General features: G+C 46.3%; 1 protein-coding gene across 3 annotated transcripts in view; it reads left to right on the plus strand.

Moving 5' to 3' along the window:
• The first annotated feature begins 928 nt into the window (after positions 1-928).
• PAFAH2 (platelet activating factor acetylhydrolase 2) overlaps positions 929-15,969 on the plus strand; it is a 30,114-nt gene continuing 15,073 nt past the window's right edge. The window contains exons 1-6 of one of the 3 annotated variants that reach the window (XM_041766748.1): positions 929-1,074; positions 7,434-7,571; positions 8,547-8,700; positions 9,263-9,359; positions 14,200-14,268; positions 14,838-14,979. In XM_041766748.1, the coding sequence (XP_041622682.1) occupies positions 7,482-7,571; positions 8,547-8,700; positions 9,263-9,359; positions 14,200-14,268; positions 14,838-14,979 (552 nt within the window). In that variant the 5' untranslated portion in view covers positions 929-1,074; positions 7,434-7,481. Of the gene's footprint in view, positions 1,075-1,288; positions 1,312-1,358; positions 1,381-7,433; positions 7,572-8,546; positions 8,701-9,262; positions 9,360-14,199; positions 14,269-14,837; positions 14,980-15,969 lie in introns of those variants that run through there. The other 2 variants (XM_041766749.1, XM_041766750.1) reach the window with 2 other exon arrangements.

The following is a 15,969-nucleotide window of genomic DNA, read 5'->3' on the forward strand; positions in this document are numbered from 1 at the left end:
GCTGCTGAAAGTGTTTAAGTCGTTTGAATGATCCAAATTTCCTCTAGTTTACAAGACTCTTGAGGGTGTGGCTCTACCTACCTCCTCAGGGGTCTCTCCATCCCTCACACTCTTGGGCTTCAGCCTGAGTGTAGGACACTCTTCACACTCCCTGTACTCCTAAGTCACCTTCCCTCAATTCTCAATCTTAGTGTCTCTCTAAGAAGCCTCAAGGACAGGATCCCGTTTACCCGAAGCCTGAGTAGGTGCCCCCTTTCAGGATTCCCTCAACCCCCTAGAGAACCCCCTAGCGCTGTGTTGTAATTCTTCATTTGTCGGAATCCTCCGCTAGACTGCGATGTCATCTGAGGCTAGGGACAGCACCTTGTTCACCACCGTGTCCCTAAGAACCAGCACTTGAGCAGCAAAGGGGTGACGGACGGATGGAGGGGCTGGGCTGGGGGCGGGGAGGACCAGCGATCGCTCAGCCTCCTCCCCCCTGTTCTCCCTCCGGGAGTTTCTGAAGGACAATGGAAAAGCGCCAAGTGTCAACAGGTAACGGGCTGGTACAACATGTGCGCTTAATTTTAATGATCAGCTTCATACTCTCACAGAACGCAGAATGGGGGTAATCAAAAAAAGAGCTCCAGCCTTCCCGCCAACCCCCCACGCCAGCACCTCCCTGAGACTCAAACCGAGCCCTGGCAATCCCGGGGCACGCCCGGGAACTATTTGGGGAGCGGCGGAGCGGAGGGTTACTAGCCGGAACTATACGCGGTAACCCTCCGCTCGAGGCTTGTAGTCGTGGCGGCGACGCCTCGACCACCAGGGGGAGGAATCGCGCCGCAGCCCGGGCCTTGTTTCACCCAACAATGAGGGGCCGCCTGCCACTCTGGGGATTGTAGTCTTAGGGTCGCAATCTTGCGCGGTGCACGCCGGGAGTGGTAGTTCCAGGCAAGGAGGAGGGGAAGGCTTCTAAGCGCCAATGATGAGTTCTGGAAACTACACCTACCAGAGGGCCGCGGGCCCCGGAGTAGGCTCCGGTTTCCGTCGAGTTGACTGTCCGGGATACTCCTGAAGGGTCAACTTGACCGGGTAAGTTGGGGGTGGAGGCAGCTCTTCTGTTCTGAACTGAGGTATCGTCAGCCGACTTTGTCCTCCTCCAGCCCGGTTTGGGGGCTGCTCGTCTCAATCCTAGAAACTCTGCATTAATCCTTCATCCTTTTCTGTTTCCTCTTCAGACACCTCCGGTATCTACCTGCACCCTTAACGCTCCCCCTGTCACCTGGCGCCTTCGCTCCCGGCGCGCCTGGAGCCCCAGCCTGAGCCCAGGTCGGAGGCCCCAGCCTCCACCGTCCTACGCGGAGCGCTCAACGTGACCCCCCAGAAACCTGGGCTGCTGTAGGCTCCACGCCTCCTGTGTGCTTCTCTCTTACTCTCCCTTTCCGCTTTTTCATGCTAGTGGAAGAAGGGTCGCCGTCCCTACTTCCCGCTCGGTGGCAGAGCCCCGGACTCAGCCGACCGGCGTCTAGTCCACCTCTGCGGCTCGCTCGCTGCGTGACCTCGGGCGGACCAAGCAGTGTCCGTGGGACTCCCGCTCTTCGTTTACAAAACCTCCGTCTTAGGCGGAGGCTCTTTTGTGGAGCCAATAAGCTAATAGGTGTGAAAGGGCTTTAAAAAAAAAAAAAAACTGTGAAGCCTCCACCAGCGAGAGAGGTTATTTTTGTTATAATTGTTGATGCTCTGGAACACTCTTCTCTTGGCTCATTTTCTGTCTCTGCCCCCTGGTTGCTCAAGTCTGCCCCTTGAGGGCTTGGTGTCTCCGTTCTCTAAGAGCAGGATATTTCCTCATTTCCTCCAGAGACCAAAGGTCAGACTAATGAGCTTTAAACCTCCAGAGAGCTTTGTCTGAAAGGAAGCCCCAGAGAAGGGCTTATCTTGGACTCTGTCCTCAAATAGCCAGTGATGAAAAGTCCACACAGCTGGCAAAAGGGTGGTTGGTTTCTCCTCACTGGAAACAGGATCTCAGCAGGAGATGGACAGCTGCGTTGTAGGCATTGTCCATTGCTTTTGGGCTCTCGTGGGCCTTTTTAAGTACACTCTGATTTTCACGGGGGTGTTTTAGATTCAAAAAGGCTGGGAGGAAAGAATCCATTTTGCCAAAGGGTTTAATACAGAAAAAAAAAAAAAAAGAAAGAAAGAAAGAGACCTTGGCCAGGTATGATGAAAGAAGGACATAGCATTGTTAATTAATTTTTAACATTTTGTGAGCACTTAAAGTGTACCAAGCCCTAGGCAATATCCCATTTCTTTTTTTAAATTTTTATTTATTTATGATAGTCACACACACACACACAGAGAGAGAGAGGCAGAGGGAGAAGCAGGCTCCATGCACCGGGAGCCCGACGTGGGATTCAATCCCGGGTCTCCAGGATTGCGCCCTGGGCCAAAGGCAGGCGCTAAACCGCTGCGCCACCCAGGGATCCCAAACACAGCCTTTATATAGTATGTGGTATATCCAAAGAAATGGTATAAGGTATAATTGTGTAAAAATTAAATCAGATTAATTGGATAAGTTAATTATTGAGACCTAGAACATGCTTCTAGGTGGCCATTGGGATTGAACCAAGTGAAATCATAGTCATTATTTCATTAATATAAAATGGTGGGCTAGGACACTATATACATTCCGTAAATGTTTGCATACATGCATCCCTGGATAAAAAGTCCTATGTATCGGGATCCCTGGGTGGCGCAGCGGTTTGGCGCACGCCTTTGGCCCAGGGCGAGATCCTGGAGACCCGGGATTGAATCCCACGTCAGGTTCCCAGTGCATGGAGCCTGCTTCTCCCTCTGCCTGTGTCTCTGCCTCTCTCTCTCTCTCTGTGTGACTATCATAAATAAAAAAAAAAAAAAAAAAAAAAAAAGTCCTATGTATCATCTGACCAGAAGTTCTCAAACCTTGCGAGAAACATGGGGAGCTTTTAAAAACTGACCTTTGGGAACGAGGACCCTAAAATCTATATTTTTGAAACTTTCCCAGGTGTTTGTGATGAAAGATTCAGGAACCTCTGAACTAGGTTCTATCTGGGCCACTTGTAGGCAAGTCACTGAGTTCAAACTGCCCAGAATTGGTACTGATCCTAGAGCTATCTTAAGGCGGCCCATGATTGGCTAGCAGGTGAGGGATGTGGACAATGCTTAGAGTTGAGAGAGGGGCAGAAGGACTTGTTAAAACACAGAGAACCAGAGATTTCACTGGGCCTTTATGAATGGGGTAGGCTTACATGGGTGGAGAAGCTTCTAGACAGGCACCACCATAAATTGTTTGGATGAGGCAAGCAAAAGAAGGTAGAGACCCCTGGGCTGATTTCCTTGGAAAATTATATGGCATTTATGAGGAAGGACTCTGGATATTCTGGCTGGGTATTTCTTAGGCAAAATTGGATTTTTCCATCTCCCCATTGTCCTCGGGCATCAGTTAATGTAAGCCCAAGGAATGTATACTCATTTTTGTGTATGCCTCACTCTGGCCAATTAGCTTTAGTTTGTATTTGTTTCCAAGATTCTCCCAGAAACTTTCTAGGACTGCTAGAGAGTTCTACTCCCCTTCTGTTTAGCAGTTTTTAACTCCATTCACTCATCCTGATTCCTGTCCCAAGCACTGTTCTCTATATGGGATGAATCTCTTCCCATAAATTACTGTCATTCTGGTCACCCAGTCCTGAACCCTGACTCATCTTTGGCTCTTCTGTCTCCCTTGCCTCCTCAAATCCACTCATTTGTCAAATCCTGTTGTTTCTACTTTTCACTCGATCAACAATATTTCCTAGATAGTCCCAAAGAGCCAGGTACTACACGAGTGCTTTATTTTATTTATTTATTTTTTAAAAGATTTTATTTATTTATTCATGAGAGACATAGAGAGAGAGGCAGAGACACAGGCAGAGGGAGAAGCAGGCTCCACGCAGGGAGCCCGATGTGGGACCCAATCCTGGGACTCCAGGATCATGCTCCGGGCCAAAGGCAGGCACCAAACCGCTGAGCCACCCAGGCGCCCCTACATGAATGCTTTATTTTATTTTATTTATTTTATTTTTTTATTTTTATTTTTTTATGATAGTCACAGAGAGAGAGAGAGAGAGAGAGAGGCAGAGACATAGGCAGAGGGAGAAGCAGGCTCCATGCACCGGGAGCCTGATGTGGGATTCGATCCCGGGTCTCCAGGATCGCGCCCTGGGCCAAAGGCAAGCGCCAAACCACTGCGCCACCCAGGGATCCCTACACGAATGCTTTAAATGCATTATTTCATTTTATCTTCCTAGCAACCCTATGAGGATGGATAGTTTCCCGTTGTACCGATGAGTAATCAGGCTTACTTAGTGAGATCAGAGGATCTGCCCAAAGTAAAACTAGGTGGCAAAGGAACTGGGCTCAAACTTGACTCTTTTAGACTTAATATCACTCATTTCCAGAGTAGATTCCAGCTCCTTGGCCTAGCACTCGAGAGACTGCTACCCTCCAAACCCGTGATACCTTTTTCTTATCACGTGTGCTTGCTTACCTCTGTGTCTTAGCTTATGCACTTTCTTCTACTTGAAAGTCAACTTTTGTCATCTTCCTTGCCCTCCACTGCCAAGCTACAGAAGTGTGCTTTCTTCTCAGAACTCCTACATCTGATCACCTTACCTGACCCTCATTTTTGGCCTTTAGAACTTGGAGCTGCTTCATTGTCATGTGGGTGACATGTATCACGTGCCCTTGCCGTAGGTCTTCTCTGTGTGTGTGCCGTTAGAGACAAGGGGAAAAGGTCAGGGTGTGAGACTGAGCAGCACATACTCAACTTCTCTCTGGCTAACCAGTCCATGGACTGCATCAGTTCCTTTTTTAAAAGAATTGCATTCTACCACTACAGAGTAATAGAAAGAAAATCATTTGTTATGTTTTTAAGTTAAATAGAATGATGTTAGGATTATTGGTTATTTGAGGTTTGCCACTGGACCAGACAGTTGGAAGTTGGCATCCAGGAGATCTTTGTGTAATAATTGTTCTGCTTGTGACGTTGTGCAGCTCACTTAACTTCTGAGGACCTTGGTTTGTTCATCAGTACATGTATGTAGTGGGGAGGGTGGGAAATGATTGTGGTGAGGATTGATAGAAATGGTCTCTAAGGCCTCTTCTTTCCCAGACACACTTGGGCTTGAACTTTCTGATCCATCCCAGAGTGTCTTTTTTTTTTTTTTTTTCATCCCAGAGTGTCTTAAAGCAGAATAGCATAATGGCTAAAAATATGGGTCTGGGACTCACTGTATTATTGGTTTAGATGCTTTTGGTTCAGGCAATGGAAATCTAAAGTCAATTTTTTTTTAAAGATTTTATTTATTTATTCATGAGAGAGAAAGAGGCACAAACACAGGCAGAGGGAGAAGCAGGCCCCATGCACGGAGCCTGACACAGGCAGGACTTGATCCCGGGTCTCCAGGATCACACCGTGGGCTGAAGGCAGCATTAAACCGCTGAACCACCCAGCCAGCCCAAGTCAATTGGTTTTAACAAAAAGGGGATTTACTGACTCGTGTAACTAGAAAGTCCAGGAGTGGGTCAGGTTTTTCAGGTATAGTCTAATCTAGAGATTCCTTTTTAAGTAGTTTTTTTTTTTTTTTTTTTTAAATATGAGAGAGGGAGAGAGAGCACAAGTCAGGTGAGGGGTGGAGGGAAATGCAGACTCCCTGCTGAGCTGGAAGTCCCAAGACTCCAGGATCATGACCTGAGCTGAAGGCAGATGTTTAACCGACTGAGCCACCCAGGTGCCCCCAATCTAGAGATTCTTAATGTCTTCACAAAAATGACTCTATTTCTCTGATTCTCTCTGCCATCCTCCTTGGATAGCTTCATCTTCAAGGTAGCAAAATGACTTCGTATCTGTCATCACTCTATTTCAAAACAAGAAAGAACATTTCCATCCTCAACCATCAAAGTCCTGGGCTTTACTCTGAATGGACCAACTGTGTCATGCGGCCACTCTTCATCCAGATACTGACCGGGGCATACCAAAGGGTGATTGGCTCAGGTCAATTAAGGCTCAAGTCTAAGAAGTCTACAGGTCAGCCCAACCCAAGTCACCAGGGTACTGCATAGGAGGGCAAAATAGAATGGATATCGACAAGTTTGACCATATTCTCCTCTGTTACAGCCATATTGCCTGTGATCAAATTCTGGCTCTGTTAACTTTATGTTCTTGGGGGAAATTACCTAAGTTGGTCAAGCATCAGTCATCAGTTTCCTCATCTCATTTTTTCAATTAATAATGTATTAAAGCACTTGGTGTAATTCCTGGCCCTCCATAATGTCATGATGACGATGCTGCTGATTAAATGGGATGAGATTAAAGAGGGATAGAGAGCAATGGCATTGACCCCAATTTAGGGAGCAGCCTAGTTAAAGAAATGTCTGTTAGTCAGGAACACGCACACCTGCCACATTGAAGCCTCCTGTTTGATCTACTGCCATATCATAGTCTTCTCTGTCTCTGCCCTTTCTTTCTCATGTGTCCTGTGTAGAAATGCTTTCCTTCCTCTCCCCTATCTCTAAATCTTCCTTATACCTCACGCCTAGCCTAAGTTCCACTTTTATAGTCAGTAGTTTAGGTCCGTGTTTTTGTAGACATATAACTGCGTCTCCCCATGAGCAGGATCAGTAGGGGTTAAGAGCTTGGGTCTGGATTAGACAGACCTGGCATTGCTGCCCAGAAGCAGGATAACTTGGGAAAGTTATTCAACCATTCTGTGCCTTACTTTCCTCATCTGTAAACAGGGTGTCCATAGGACCTTCCACAGAAAGTTGTGGAGAGAATGAATAATGTACTGTATAGAAAGAGCTTAGTTCAGTGCTGACACAGTGAATCTTAGACATTATTATTCCTGGTCCCATGAGGACATGATCCAGGTTATGTTGTCTGCAGAGGTTGTGCTGAGTATAAACACTTGGCAGTTTTTTTTTTTTTTTAAGGTTTATTTATTTAAGAGAAACCATGAAAGTGTGAGTGAGGGGAGGGGCAGAGGGAGAGGGAGAGAATCTTAAGCAGACTCTCTGCTGAACTTGGAGCCTGCTGCAGGCCTCCATCTCACAACCCTGAGACCGTGACCTGAGCTGAAACCAAGAGTTGGATGCTCAACTGACTGTGCCACCCACGCGCCCCCTTGGCAGTGGGTTTGGGGGAACATTGGAAGCTCTCTCCTTTTCCCAACTATCTCTTCACCCTGCTCTCAACACCAAAAAAGCAGCCCTTAAGCCTTGGCAAAGTCAGTGTATCAAAGTAGATGACGAAGACTGGGTGAGTCCCCAGCAGGGAGATGGGATGATAAAGAGCAGTGGACATGATAACAGATAACACATAGAAGCAACAGGAAGCTAAGAGGAAACCAGCAAGAGGCTCTTCTGTGTTCCACCTTCAGCCATCAAGTTCAGCACTGTCCAGGTTGTTTGTTTCAACTGGTGATGAAATGGGGGTGAACCAGTCCATGAGCTTCCCACCTGTCACGGGACCCCACCATGTAGGCTGCGGGGATGTGATGGAGGGCCAGGGTCTCCAGGTAAGTGTCTCCAGCTCTGTCCCCACACATCTCCGCTGCTGCTTCTGCACCATGACTTGTCAGTAGCCAATCTAATGGTGTGATTCTCAGTGGGGGAAACTGAGTTAGAGCTGGTCTGGATTTGGTTATAGAGCCCCCAGGTCTGTCTTCCCTGACCTTTTTCTTCCTATTTCCAGTTAGAAACATCTCGGTAGCCAGAGATGGGTTCTTTTGCCACTAGGATGAAAGGGGGGCTCGAGCTCCAAAGGCAGGTCTCAGATCCCCTGTCCTGTCTTGGGAGCAGATGTCTTCTTACCTGGAAACGTTTTCAGTCTCATCTCAGTCTGAAGGTATGAGGAGTAGTGAACCATGTGGTGGTGGCCTCTGACTTCCCAACCTGGGTAGGAAGACATGCTCCTCTTTCTCCTTTCCTACCTTTATCTGTTTTTCCTCCTGCTTTGGTTCTGGACCTTCCCTCCACCAGTTCCTAGGTGCTTCTCTGCTGGCCCTTGGACTCCCATCTCTCTTCAAGAAGCACATACTTCCTGTTAACCCCTCTCCTACTCCCATGTGAAACGAGTGTGCTGCTGCTTCCTAAGGGCCAGCCTAGACGACTGGCCTGGGTGACCCACTGATGCCACCCCATCCAGCATGAGGGCTGATCTCCTTCCCTGGGCCCCTTCAGGCCTGGGCTCAGGGACAGATTTAAATCTTTCTGATCCAAGGACTGAAAATATTTTGGTGCTCTCCAAACGTAATTTAAAATGCAGTCGGCTATTTGAAATAGCATAAGCCTTACGTGTATGCTAAAAATAATATTGCTTCTTTCTGGATTTTCTGAATGCAAAATTCAGGTATATGAATTGAAGCTTCAGTGCCCCACTTTGGTGGCTTACTTTGCTGGCCCCCCCCACATACCCACTGAGTGTGTCCTTTGGGAAATTAAACAGAGCTTAGGCTTCTTGCTCTGAGTAGGTGCTCTCTTCTTTCCTACAGGGGAGCTTCTTTCGACTCTTCTACCCCTGCCAAGAGTCAGAGGAGACCACCGAGCAGCCTCTGTGGATTCCCCGCTATGAGTACTGCACTGGCCTGGCCAATTACCTGCGGTTTAATAAGCGCTGGGGCGGGCTGCTGTTCAGCTTGGCTGTGGGTAAGTGCTGGCCTCACCCCCACATTTCCTAGCTTCTTGGTTATGTTCCTAGGAGATCCCTAGGTAGACACAGTACTGTCCTGCTGGCATCATCCAGCCCTTTTGTTGTGGGGCGTGCATTAGTCAGTGTGGTGTGGAGAGTTGGGAGGGGATTATATACATAAGAGTTTTGGTTACAGAATTAGATTGTCCTGGATTTGAATTCCGACTTTATCGTTTACAGTTCTCTTTAGCTCTCCTCTCTGGGTAAAGTCACATTGAATCATCCACTTTCCCTAACGGCCCCACCAATTAGGAACTCTACCCAACTGTCTTGGCATCTCAGGGGTTTACCCCATAGTTGTTCAGTACTTCTTTGCATTTATCTTCCCATTTTCTATTATATTTGTGCTTTCTAGGGAAGAAAGGGTGAAAGAAAAGGTGATTGCCCTGGACTGCTCAGGGGCAAAAGGTAGTTCTCCAGTGAGGTGGGGCACATGCCCCCACCCATGCCTAGGCCAGGCTGCCCTTGGGATTACAACTTTGGGGCAGCCAGAGACTCTACACCCCATGTCTCTGCTAGGATCATGTCGCCTGCCTGTTAGCTGGAACGGCCCGTTTAAGGCAAAGGACTCTGGATACCCCTTGATCATCTTCTCCCATGGCATGGGAGCCTTCAGGTAAGAGCTTCTATCCCTCAGACCTTGTCATATTCCTTAACTGGTGACAGCTGCTGAGTCTTAACTTATTCTCAGAGGGCAGAGACACAGACATTTCCATCTGCCAGCTGTCTCTTCTGCCATCTGCTTCATTCCGTAGCACTGGGTCCACCTTCCCCAAGCCCCCTTCACCTGGTGGAGTCTTTCATCAGGCTTCACATCCTTTGCTTCTCATGTTGCTGCATTTATAAATAAATAAACATAACTTATTTTATATTTATATTCTATTTAAACATAAACACTTACAAATAGACACTTTTAGCTCTCTGTGTAACAGCACAAGAAGTATTAGGAGTTTGAGCTTTATAGTCAAAGTCATTTCTTCGGTATCCATGGAGGGACAGCTCTGCCGTGGCACTGACCAAGCAGTAAGATGGGCTCACTCTCTGCACACCTGCAGCTCAGAGCCTCACCTGTGAGTCTCAGCCACCACCCCTGTGCTCTGTGTGAGTTCGGGACGGTTGTAGAACTCTTCAAGCCTGGATTTCATCGTTTGTCAGGTGGGAATGCTGCTCCCATCGCATGGTCTGTGAGGATTCGGTTAGACTGGTACCGAGTAAGCGTACACACGCACAGTTTTCTCAGTTTCTGTACGTGGAGGAACATGGGATGGTGAACATGGGATGATCTCTCTTACCAGACTTCGGGAAACTCTGCCTGATTTTTGTAAGGCATATCCATTCCAAATTCTCGTGAATCCTGATTTCTGTACCTTGCTGTGTCTTAGAATTTAATAACTTTAGTCTATATGTTCCTGTTTAAATTTGTGAATATTCTGACTATACATTCATTATCAACACGTAAGTCTAGTTTATGTCCTAGAGTGTTACACATCTTAAAGGTGTCTGTTTTTGTGTCCCCACCCTCCAAGCCATTGTCCAGTCAGGGAGATCTGCTTTTTGTTTTGCTTTTTTTTTTAAAGATTTATCCATTTATTTGAGAGAGAGAGAGAGAGCATGAGTGAGCATGAGCGGGGGTGGGGGGGGGTGGCAGAGGGAGAGGGAGAATCTCAAGCAGACTCCCTGCTGAGTATAGAGCCCAATGTGGGGCTCGATCCTAGGACCCTGAGCTCAACCAACTGAGCAACCCAGGTGCCCCCAGGGAGATCTGTTTTAATCTTTTTTTTTTTTTTTTAAGATTTTATTTATGTATTCATGAGAGACACACAGAGAGAGAGAGAGAGAGAGAGAGGCAGAGACACAGGCAGAGGGAGAAGCAGGCTCCACCTAGGGAGCCCAACCCAGGACCCCATCTCAGGTCTCCAGGATCAGGCCCTGGGCTGAAGGCAGCGCTAAACCACTGAGCTCCCTGGGCTGCCCATGGGAGATCTATTTTAAAAGCAAATAGGGTCTTGTCATTTCAGCACCTAGAACAGTGCCTGGCAGATAGTAGATGCTTAGTAAATATTTGTTGAATAGATGAATGCACGTCACTTCCCTGCTTAGTCTTTGTAATCGCCCTTTGAGCTTAATACAGCTCTCAAAGGGGAATCCCTGGGTGGCTCAGCGGTTTAGCGCCTGCCTTTGGCCCAGGGTGTGATTCTGGAGTCCTGGGATCGAGTCCCACGTCAGGCTCCCAGCATGGAGCCTGCTTCTCCCTCCTCCTGTGTCTCTGCCTCTCTATGTCTGTCATAAATAAATCTTAAAAAAAAAAAAAAATACAGCTCTCAAAGTTTCCCACCTTGTTTCTTACTACTTGCCCCACTCCAGCTCTCTAAACAAACTGACCTTCTTTTGCTTCCATGAAGGCACTATGTTATTTTCTGCCTCAGAGTTTTTATCTGTGCTGTGTTTTGTGGCTATTCCGTTTGCCTGGAGTATTTGCCATTCTGCTCCTCTCTTCCTCCCCTGCTTTCCACTCCTTCATCTTTGCCTAACTAATTCCAAATTACCCACAAGGTCTTACTTTGGGTATAACTTTCTTAGGGACACCCATCCTGGCCTCTGTATTATATTAGTTCAAGTTTTCCAGTGATGTGCTTTCATAGGCTAACCTATACTTTCCAGTACTTACCATAATTGTAATGAATTAATTACATGTGTGATTATTCTTTAGGGTTTGTCTTTCCTACTAGATTGTCAGCTCCATGAAGGCAGAGCCCTTGTCTGTCTGCTGTCTCTTCCAGTGCCTAGGACAATGCCTGGAAAGTAGTAGTTTCCCAAAGAATATTTATTAAGGGCTATGTTTTGCTAGGTTCTCATTCATTTAGCAGATATCTTTTGGGCACCTATTCTGTGCCAGCTGTGTGGCATGAGAAGGTGAGTTCTGTGGAGATAAACAAATCAAGGAATTGCATCCACTAGGGGAGGCTGACTGAACTCACATAACTACTCCATGGCAGGAGAGTAAATGCAAAGATAAGGCCAGCAAAACAACTAGATGGTTTTCAATGTTGCTCTTATTCAGTAAATTTAATACGTGCCATATGCTGAGGCCGATGCTGGGGTTGTGTATTCAGTAGGGACTAAGACAGAATTCCTGCCTTTAGAAGGACTGTAGTCTAGCAGGAAAAAGAAGTAAGATACATTCTCTCCTAAGCTCACAGCTATTTTATACAGAGAGCAGGTGAGAACATGACTTGGGAGAGTGGTCTTTTTGGTCTAAGAATCTGTATGGAGACTTCACACCTCAATTAACCTGGGTAAGCCAGTTATAAATACACTTCATTAACCAAAATGAAATTCCAAGAAAAAGGACAGGGAGGGAAAGGGATATGGTTTCTCTATGGTTGTATATGTGGTTAATTCAGAATCTGAAATCTTTGTAGGCCTATGAGTTCCCACTCCAGGGAGGAGTATGTGCATTTAAATGTTACCTGTGTGCAGTGTACTATTGTTCCTTTGGTTTCCACATAGTCCTGTGAGATCAGTGGTGAAGGATGCTTGTTTTACAGATGACCAGAAGGGCTCTAAAAGGCAGACTTGCCCAAGGTTATACAGTTTGAACTGGGAAGGGATCAGAGATCTCTCTGGTTCTTGTGTCCAGTTCACTGCCTCCCTCGGGGAAGTGAGAGAAGGTGAAAAGAAATTTAATGTCTGTCCTTTCTGACCTTCCTGAATCAGTTAAGATCCAGGCAAGTTGTATTAACAGGAAAACCCCAAACAATAGTGGCCTAAGCAACATAAGATTTCTTTCTTGCTCAGCTAAAAAAAAGCTGGTGGTAGACAGAGATGATATGGTACTTCCACAGAATTACCAGAGAACCAGACTTCTTTTATCACCTTGCTTTGCCACATGTGGCTTCCATTTTCTAAGGCTATCTAATGACCTTGGGTATCTGGTCTAGCTCCTGCCATTACATCCACATTCCAGGCAGTAGGAAAGGAGAACTCTTCTGAAAGTTTTTGTTTTTATTTTTTCTGAAAGTCAACACAACACAATTGCTTCTAGTCCCAATGACTAGAGCTGCTCTGTTCATTAGAGTAGCTTCTAGCCGCATGTGGCTATTGAACATTACAAATACAGCTGGTCTAAACTGAGATGTGCTGAAGTATTTTTTTTATTATTATTTATTTATTTATTCATGAAAGACAGAGAGAGAGAGACAGAGACAGAGACACAGGCAGAGGGAGAAGCAGGCTCCTTGCAGGGAGCCCAATGTGGGACTCAATTCTGGGTCTCCAGGATCATGCCCTGGGCTGAAGGTGGTGCTAAACTGCTGAGCCACCCGGGCTGCCTGAGATGTGCTGAAGTAAAGGATACACACTGATTTCAAAAACTTTATAAGGAAAAAAAAACTTAATAAAATATTTTATTCATTCAGACATTCTTTTTTTAAAGTATTCTCTATACCCAGTGTTGGTTTCAAACTCATGATTCTGAGATCAAGAGTCAGATGCTGGGCAGCCCGGGTGGCTCAGCAGTTTAGCGCCACCTTCAGCCCAAGGCCTGATCCTGGAGACCCGGGATGGAGTCCCATGTCAGGCTCCCTGCGTGGAGCCTGCTTCTCCATCTGTGTCTCTCTTTCTGTGTCTCTCATGAATAAATAAATAAAATCCTTAAAGAAAAAAAGAGTCAGATGCTCTACTGACTAAGCCAGCCAAGTACCCCTAGTTCAGACATTTTAATCATATGTTAAAATGATAATGTTTTGGCTCTATTGAGTTAAATAAAATATATTATTAAAGTTGATTCCACCTGTTTTTTTAACTTTAAAAATGTATTTACTAGAGAATTTTAATTACTTATGGGAGCAGCATTATATTTCTATTGCTGGGCTAGAACTTAATCTCACTGATAAACCGGGGTGCAGGAGAGGCTGGGAAATGTCATAATCGATGCCATAACTCTATCTTCGTCTGAAAATCAGATTCTGCTACTAAGGAGGAGAGAAAAAAGTGTTTGGGCAGTTAATAGTGTCTGCCATATTCCTTTTTTTCTGAGAAGTTGGAGGACAGACCAAATTCACATGCTAAATCACAGGTGCATATTTGCATATTACAGAAATAGCCAGAGTGCCTGTCTTCAGAAATGTGACCAACTAATTTGGAGGATGTACCATAATATATAGACGATAGAAATGCAGTTGTGAAAGAAGCCAAATCGTATTGGGGGTGGGTGGAGGAGATGAGTCAAAAGTTCATGTGGGGTTGAAAACACCAGGGATGATTTACACTTGCTTCTTGGAGCCCCGTGAGACAAGTGGTGTACTGACCAAAGAAGACACCTTGAGGAGGGCTGCTGCAAATGCAACTTCCTCCAGTCTTTTGAGATGGTCACTAGCAGAGCATGATTGGAATGGGAGCTGCGGGGGGGCACGATTCTTTAGACCACTTCTCTCTGTTCCTTCCTTCATCTCTAGGACGCTGTATTCGGCCTTCTGCATGGAGCTGGCCTCCCACGGCTTTGTGGTTGCTGTACCAGAACACAGGTGAGAGGGTGACAGCCCTAACAAACTATCATGGATATGGGATATATCCTAGGACATAGGCTAGTTCCTTATCGACATATTATTTCTAATTTTCACAACGACCATGCAAGGCAGGTGTTCTACTCATTTTAAAGGTGAGGAAATCAGTGGGATCTCTGGATGGCTCAGCGGTTTAGTGCCTGCCTTCAGCCCAGGGTGTGGTCCTGGAGTCCCCAGATCGAGTCTGACATCAGGCTCCCTGCATGGAGCCTGCTTCTCTCTCTGCCTATGTCTCTGCCTCTGTGTGTCTCTCAAGAATAAATAAATAAAATCTTTTTAGAAAAAAAAAAAGGTGAGGAAACCAAAGTTCAAAGGTTTCTTGCTGGAAGTGACACAGCTGAGTTGGGGTTCAAACCCAAGTTGGTCTTCAAAATCCATTTTTTCTCCTCTCCTCTGTATGCCCCCCATATCTTTCTGCCTGCTAGACACAAGGGGATCCAGAGTGTCTTGGTGGAAATGGAGGATTTGGTAAAGGGGAAAAATAAGCTGAAAAATGTCTTTGAGTTTCTCTGGTGGCATGTGTATTTCAGGGATGGGTCGGCTGCGACCACCTGTTTCTGCAAGCAGGCCCCGGAGGAGAGCCAGGCCACTAATGAGTCACTGGAGGAGGAATGGATCCCTCACCGACAAATTGAAGAAGGGGAGAAGGAATTCTATGTCCGGAATTGCCAGGTAGGCTTGTGCCAGTTGGGGAGGGAGAGTTGATAAGCCTCTCTTCCATATACTACAGTCACTAAGAAGACTTCTAACTAACCTTCTGTCCCGCAATCTCATTTATAGAGGGTCTGAGCTTGCCACGTCAGAGAAATGGGGTGTTAATCAAGAGTCTAAACTATTATAGGTGACAGAAACTCAATTTAATCTTGTTAGGCAAAAGAGAGGATTGACTGGTTTATACAGGCAGATTAGAAGAAGAGCAGGACCACTGGAGCGAGACTCCAACACCATCTCTCTCTCTCATCTCTGTCTCCTCTGCTGGTTGATCTTATCTGCAAACTGGCTTACCTTGTGAGGTTAGACCACAGCTCACTCTCTCTCTCTCTCTCTCTCTCTCTCTCTCTTTTTTAAAGATTATTTATTTATTTGAGAGAAAGAGAACATGAGTGGGGAAAACAGTAGAGTGAGAAGCAGACTCCCTCCTGAGCAGGGAGCCCAACGTGAGGCTCGATCCCCAGGACCCTGACATCATGACTTGAGCCAAAGGCAGATGCTTAACTGACTGAGCTACCCAGGTGCCCCAGAACCACAGCTCTTGACAGACTGAGTTTGCATGTTTGACCTCACCACCTGAAAGAATAGGGGTGTTTGGGGGTCATCCCCTAGTCGCCACACCTACCTCAAGCTGCACTGTGAAAAATCCTAGAGGGAGGCTCCTAGGCCGTGAGGAAGTACCCAAATGAGAAATTCTCATCAGAAAGACATTGAAAGATTTGAGGAGGGCATAGTCCTCAAAAGTCAGGGATAATGAGTGAAGTGGGGGCAGGTAAGTACTAGGCAGATGAAAACAATAGATGTGTACTACAAGTAGGCAAGTAGAAATCAGTACTGGGTTTATAAAAAAATACTTTTATTCCTTTTGTGGTTCAAGGTACATTCATATATGTTGTCTTATTGGGTCCTCCTGACTCCCCCATGGGGAAGTGGGTAGAGTCTCAGTAGTAG

This window comes from Vulpes lagopus, chromosome 8, assembly GCF_018345385.1.
Source record: "Vulpes lagopus strain Blue_001 chromosome 8, ASM1834538v1, whole genome shotgun sequence".
NCBI lineage: Eukaryota > Metazoa > Chordata > Mammalia > Carnivora > Canidae > Vulpes > Vulpes lagopus.